The 7,335-nt window shown below is 33.0% G+C and overlaps 1 protein-coding gene across 1 annotated transcript; it reads right to left on the reverse strand.

The window, feature by feature from the left end:
• Nucleotides 1–2,875: 2,875 nt before the first annotated feature.
• On the reverse strand, nt 2,876–4,239 carry LOC107022687 (CBL-interacting protein kinase 18-like). Its single transcript, XM_015223285.2, has one exon. The coding sequence runs from the start codon at nt 4,181–4,183 to the stop codon at nt 2,876–2,878; it is 1,308 nt and encodes a 435-aa protein (XP_015078771.1). The 5' UTR covers nt 4,184–4,239.
• Between the last annotated feature and the right edge of the window lie 3,096 nt (nt 4,240–7,335).

Genomic DNA, 7,335 nt, shown 5'->3' on the forward strand with positions numbered 1-7,335 from the left:
AATTGAAATAAATATAAATAAATTATATGTACAATCATTAGGTATACCTGAAGTAGTGGCAAAAATCCGGCTATCAAACTACGGTCAATAGCAGACCGATTAGATTTGTAAACACCATATAATCCAGATAATCTAATTTCTTCAAGAACTCGTGGATGGATGGGATATTTCTCTATGAGCTTCCAAAAATTTCCATCTTCTCTCCTCGTATTAAGAATCATATTAACATTTCCTTCCCATATATCTTGTGATCTATGAGTAAGTTGTCCCGTTAATACATTCGATTCCAATGGACCGGGATCCAACTTGTATTCACTATCATTAGCCATAAAAAATACCTACGAAATACACATGAAAGTAAACTTAAATGTTAGCCCGAATCATTATGTAATTTTTTCTTGGCGACACACTTCAAAAGTGATATAAAGTTATGAAATCACATTTAAAAGTTTTAAGGTCATTCTCTTTAATTTAGAAGTGTGATGATATAAGACAAACCATCTTAGACTACACTAAGCGACAATAGAACTCGAGCATAATCTTTATCTTGATATATGTTGAGATTCGAAATTTGCAGAGAATTGTTAAGAAAAACAAACCTTAAGCAAAGAAATTACCTGTCGAAATACTTATGGCTCTTCTTTTCCGGCAACACTTACAACGAGAATCGAACCAGCAGCGTGCATATGCTCTCTTAGCGAGGGAAAGAAAGGGGAAGAAATATGAAATTGGGTTTAGGGTATAAGGTGAGGGAAGTACGGCTAATGGATAAATTGGATTTAAGAAAGAAGGATCTAGTATAATAATTCTAAAACGTTACCAATTGTAACGTATTTCGACTTAAACTCTAAAACGTTACTTGCAGTAACGTATTCCAACTTAAACTCTAAAACGTTACTTGTAGTAACGTATTCTAACTTTAACGCCGTCCCCCGTTAGTTTTGGTCCGTTTCTTGGCAGCATTAAAACATGGCCTAATACGTTACTATCAACAACGTTTATACTAGTTTTATAAAGTTTTTAAAAAATATATTACTGTTGTAAATTGATTTAAATAATAAATTATTTTGGTCAAAAAAGCCATACATATGCATACAATTAAAAATTCAGATATTGTCTTCACGCTATTAGTTATTTCATGCATGCAGATATATTACATTTTCCTATGTTTTAAAAAGGGAAATGTTGTCATGTTTTGAGAATAAAATAAAATAATAAAATCTTGCTCTATATAGCAGAAACGGACATTAAAGCCTATCATAATTAGGCTTCAAATTATTGGAAACTAGAAACATCAAATAATTATACCTAGAGTATCGCTATTTTTGATTTTTTCTCAACTTATATATTTATGGTTACCCCCAAAAATATATAAATAAGTGAAATGTTGGAATTCTGACCCCCAAATTCGCCTAAGGAACAAGTATATTTTATATGTTTCTTTGCAGATTACAACAGTTACGTGAAGCAAATAAAATAATAACACAATATTTTATCGCGGAAAACACCAACTAATAAGAGTAAAAACTACGACCTACACCTCTGTAGGATTTGACTCCACTTTATTAAACTCCAAGTCTCAACACAAAGATAACAAATCTATGTAACACAAGGAATTATAAACTCTAATTCCTAGATAAGAAATTATAAACACTAATTCCTAGCTAGCCAAGACAAAATCCCCAGGTTTAAGTCTTCTACTGTCCATCAAGTTTCTCAAACTTGTTAGATGAATCCTACACACACTCAATTGTAACCAAAACTCTTTATTACAATCTTACAACGTTTTCTCGCAAATTTGCAACACTCAATAAATCTCAAAACTCTCTCAAACCTCTTGATCGTGTTTTGATCTTCTCTCTATGTAAGTGCACAGCGAAACTATAGCCCTATTTATAGATTTGGAACTTCAGCAAGCTCTAGTTTGATTCAACTTGTCTTTGCCGCTACACAAACCTTGTTGAACTCAACTTGGACTCCTATTTTCCTTTTGCTGCTGCAAAGAAATTTTTCGTCTCTGTAGAACTCCTCCTACTTGAACTTGATAAACAACGTTTCCGAAGGTTTGTCCTTAATTAAACAACACAAAAGATTTCCTTAAAACTTTTGTAAACCAAACTAGACTCGAACTTGAAATCCCAGCAACTTGCGTTACCGTATGTCTTCCTATTTCATTCCCAGCAACTTCCAGTAACTTGTGGGAATTTTCTACCGCCTCAAAGCCTTGTAGAAATCAACTTGGATTCTTATTATTACTGCCGCCTCAAACTAATTCCTTAAAAAAGTAAATAGCTTTCCTTCTTTGTCTTGGCTCCGCCTCAAACTATTTCCTTAAACAAGTAAATAGTTTTCCTTCTTTGTCTTGGCTTTGAATAAACAATTCTGAAAGCTTATCCCACTCACTTTTGGATTCTGCTGGAACATACGACCTGTTCGACGCAACTTTGCCATATTTCAAAATAACGATATTTTAACATGTAATATCTAACATACACTTGAAGAGACCGGCCATTTGAATTCTCTCTTTATTTGATTGAAGAAATACAGAAATAGTGACAACTTCAAGAGAGATAAGCAAATTATTTAGGTTTTCTCTCTTTTCCTCAAACAACAAGTCAAGGTCAATTCTATATATGAGAAACACCACTAAATCATAGAAATACAAGACAACTTCAAGCCATGCAAGCATGAAAACTAGCTGGTACTATTGAACCAATAAAATAAGACAACTCAGGGAAAATAATCCAATTTAGTTTGTAGTAACATGCTTTCACAGACAGGTGCAGTAAATAGAAGTAGCTAGCCCACCAAACAAACAGAATTTGTTTAAATACTAGTAATACAAAGTATGATCAGCATCTAGAAATCAGAAGCTTCATTTTAGTGATTGTTGATGAGATTGCACACCTTGCCAAGCCTGAACAATTTCCTCAAGAGCTGGTCTGATAGTTTGCGTCAACATGTTTTGGTAATCAATCGCATCACCACTTGACCTACTCAGCTCAATGAAGTAACGGGATACAGAAATTTCAAAGATTTGCACGCCAATGCACAAGGTTTCATATCTGCTCTCATTTAATCCCTCCAACATAAGAAATCCAACTTCTTTCTTCTTTACTTCAAGGTTTAGACTCTTGCCAACTTCCACAAGCTTGGATATGATGACTGGGACAGGTTTCACTGATGTGAATCGCAGCTCCTCCTTTTGATCATTGTTTATTAATAAACCAGACAAATTAAACCAGCAGATGATATCAAATGCACTAATGCTTGCAGGTTTTATCAACTCTAACTTGGTATTATCCTCCGAATTTGAACTGGAAACAGCATCACCATCTGCAATAACATTTTGGTTCACTACTTGTTTAGATCCCAATCCTTTCTTAAACCAGGAGCTTTCCTTTATTTTGGCTATTGAAATCCTTTTATGAGGGTTTGGGTCGAAGATCCTATAGAGAAGTTTACGCACTTCTAGAGGGAACCAATTAGGACATTTGTACTCCGCCTTGCATATCTTCCTATACAGATAAATAAGATTTGAGTCATAGAATGGAAGATAACCAGCCAACAAGACAAATAAAATCACTCCACAAGACCAGATGTCAGCTTTGGCACCCTCATATCCTTTTCTACGGATCACCTCAGGAGCAACATATGCTGGTGTACCACAGGTTGTGTAAAGTAACCCGTCTTGTCGCTTAGACTCAGCTAATGCACTCAAACCAAAGTCTGAGACCTTTAGGTTTCCATTCTCATCCAGTAGGAGATTTTCTGGTTTGAGATCACGGTGATAAACACCTCGGCTGTGGCAAAATTCAACTGCATTGATCAGTTGCTGAAACAACTTTCTAGCAGCGTCTTCCTTGAGTCTGCCCTTTGTCAGTTTATTGAAAAGCTCGCCACCTTTGGCCTGTTCGATCACAAAGTAAATCTTACTCTTAGTTGCCATGACCTCGTATAGCTGCACAACATGTGGATGTTTGACTATTGCCATAATGGATATCTCTCGTTTCGTCTGTTCAGTCAATTCAGCTTTCTGAACCTTCTCTTTATCAATTACTTTAATGGCTACAGTCTGTCCGCTTTCCAGATCCCTTCCATAATAAACCTTACCAAAGTTGCCTTGACCTAATAATCTCCCCAATTCATATTTTTGCATCACTACATTTCCATTTTTCACCATTTTCAACAAACAATCCTACTAATTTATACTATAAATAACGCTCCTGCTGATACGATAATTCTCTATTTACAGGCACACGAAACCTTGTTTCGGCGTTCAACCATCTGCAACAAGGGCGTGCTTCAGTAGAACAACATTCTTAATAACTGTTATTTCATTGTGCATCTGGCACGAGAACTTAGAGGCTTTTTAGAGATAAGAGCTGTTGTTTCACCCCATCTTCCATGTCACAGAGCTCTGAAATCACAAGATAAGAAAAGAGAGACTCAAAACTACAGCTTACTATTTATTAACTTAAACGCAAAAGTAAAACTAGAGATATATATATCACCACAAGCCTAGGGAGCGCAGAGTGTACACGGACCTTGGGAGAAAGACAAGAAAATGATTCCCAAATAACAAGTAATAGTAAAAGAGGAAATGAAAAGATTTTGTTGAAATTGTTCATTTGGAGATGTTCAAAAGAGGTAAATATATATCACCAATGCAGGTTAAACAGATAAATGTTACTTCCATTTATACAACTAAAATTAGATTCTGGAACACCATTCCATCATCAAATCGATTTAAGCCCCCTTCTTTACTAGAAAAGGGTTTTTTTTTTCAATCTAAAAATAGATATAACAACAGCTTCTCCGATCAAATCGATAATTAGCATTAACACAAAAAATGAAATCACAGAATAAACACTTCTTTTCTGTACCACAAAAAGAAAAAAGGCAAACATGAACAAGTATAAATTCCAGAATTCACACAACATTTACTAAAAAAAATCATGAAATTCTCTACCATAATTAATAAAAATTCACAAACAAATCGAAATTAAACTTAAAATGGGTTTAAGAAAGAACCTGAATACAAGTAGAGACAATTCAAGGAGAAAAATGTATAATTCGGTGAAGCTACCCTTTATATATACATGAAAGCATTAAAGTTGTGACTAAATAATTTGTAGCGTTCAGATTTTGTTTCCTTCATAAAAAAAAGTGAGTAATTGTCTGTAAGTGAAAAAAAGTTGGTAAGCTGACAAAATATAACAATGTATCTAGATACGTCTTGGACAATTGCACAGAACAAGCAGAATTTTGTGAATTATTTGAAAAGAATTATTAAAAACACTCTTAAAATATTGAATGAATTATTAGTTTCATTTTTTAACTATTGATAAATTTAAAAACACTATTTACTTTAATTAATTGAACTTAGATACAGCCAGATGTAAGTTTTTAGAAAGCTTTAAAAACCTTCAGTCAAGTTTTTTTGAATGTTAAAAATGCTTATTTTTAAACAATGTGAGGTTTTTAGTTGTTTTTTTTTTTATAAAAAAAATGAGTATTTCCAAAGAGTAATATAAACTATTTTTCCAAAAGTTTGAATTTTCTTTCGGAAGCATTTTCGAAACAATTTCTAATAAAAATTAAAATTAATTAATTTTAAACTAAATATATTGGTTACTGTTATAAATCTATTGTGTTATGTGGATGATCCATTAGAGTTATCCAACAATTAATTGGATTCATGTATTAGTGTTTCCAATGTGATAAGATTCCAAGGTGATATGAACCTTGATGATAACTATGTATAATTTCAAGGTGACCTTTGACTATGATATCTCAACACTATAAATAGAGATATCATTCACCATTGTATATACTTGAATAATGAAGAAAATTTTTCGTCTTCTATCTACTTCTCTTGTCTTCTTATCTTTATGATTATATTCTTATGAGCTTGATTTTATAACACGTTATCAGCACGAGTCTCTATCTAATTGAGAGTGAGTTCTTGTTTTTCTTTAGCTCATATTTTGGTTGAACTCGTTATGAAGATCAAAGTATTATATGCATAAAATCAGGTATGTATTTTCTAAAATATTTTATGATTTAGAATAAAATAGTATTCTGTCACTAACAATTATCAGGAACCGAAGACATATACTACTATTGGTTGAATATGACATGCTATACAAAACTTCTTAAATGGAAGAAGGTATAAAATTTTAATAGCATGAGTTTGGATATTATTTTGATTGTTTTGAAAGACTCAAAGAATAAATCATGTTGTACTTCGATTTATTATACCGTTGGTTAAGGGTAAGACGATGGATTCAAGTTTCATCGCATCAAAAGGGTAAGACATCAGGTTAAAGTCCGGATGCACCATAATGAAATAAAAATATTTGAGGATAAGACGATAGATTCAAGTTCTATCGCACCAAAAGGGTAAGATATCAATTAGATTTTTGATGCACCGTGAGTGGGTTCAAGTCCCATAGAATTATGGCGCAACACGCCTTATATGGGTAAGACATTGAGTTTGAGCCAATGCACCATAGCGATGATAAAATGATGACTAAGAAAAATAATATATTTTTGATGAAATGTATTGAAATTCATCATATTGAATTTACTCTATTCCTTGAAAAGAATGTGGTAGCAACATGTGATAACTCTGAAATCCGCCTGTTGACTTGCTCCATTCAATCATATGAATGTGGTAGCAGTGAATGATTAGTCTGAAAGATGACAAATAATTAATGATATGAATAAGAGCGTGGAGGGACAGAATTATAATACTCATCATTGTGGTAATGATAAAAGGAAGAACACTATGAGTTCTTCAAATAGTCCTTCAAAATATGAAGGCAATTTTTATTATCAAAATGGTATGAAAGATCATTAGACTTGTGAATGTTGTCAACCAATAATTTGACAAGTTTATAAATCCTCTATCATGATACAAGAAGATAAAGTGATGGTACACTTGATCTTTCAAAGTGATGTTGAGGTGTGTCATGGAAATATGATGAATTTTAAAGCCATGACAATGTGCTTATAATGCAAATTTATGAAGTACATATAAATAATTAGTCCATTCCTTGAAGAGAATGTGACTTGTGATGAGTACCGTGAATGCTCGACCATTCTATAAGAGAATGGGTCCAGATGTGATAAAATCATTATGGGTTGGATATATGCCACAACTCACCTCTATGGAAGGTTTGAGAAAAAATGATATGTGTCACTTCTCATCTCTACGGGAGATTTGAGAGGAAATAAATTTTATTTGGAAAAATGGCTAATTATATTGTACATTTTATACGTCACTATGGTATGTTTATTGTGAACTACCGAAAGGGCAAAAGAAAGAAA

Source organism: Solanum pennellii, chromosome 6, assembly GCF_001406875.1.
Source record: "Solanum pennellii chromosome 6, SPENNV200".
NCBI lineage: Eukaryota > Viridiplantae > Streptophyta > Magnoliopsida > Solanales > Solanaceae > Solanum > Solanum pennellii.

Excerpts from the sequence above, each read along its gene's own strand:
- LOC107022687 (XM_015223285.2), bottom strand. The coding sequence starts at position 4,183 with ATGGTGAAAAATGGAAATGTAGTGATGCAAAAATATGAATTGGGGAGA.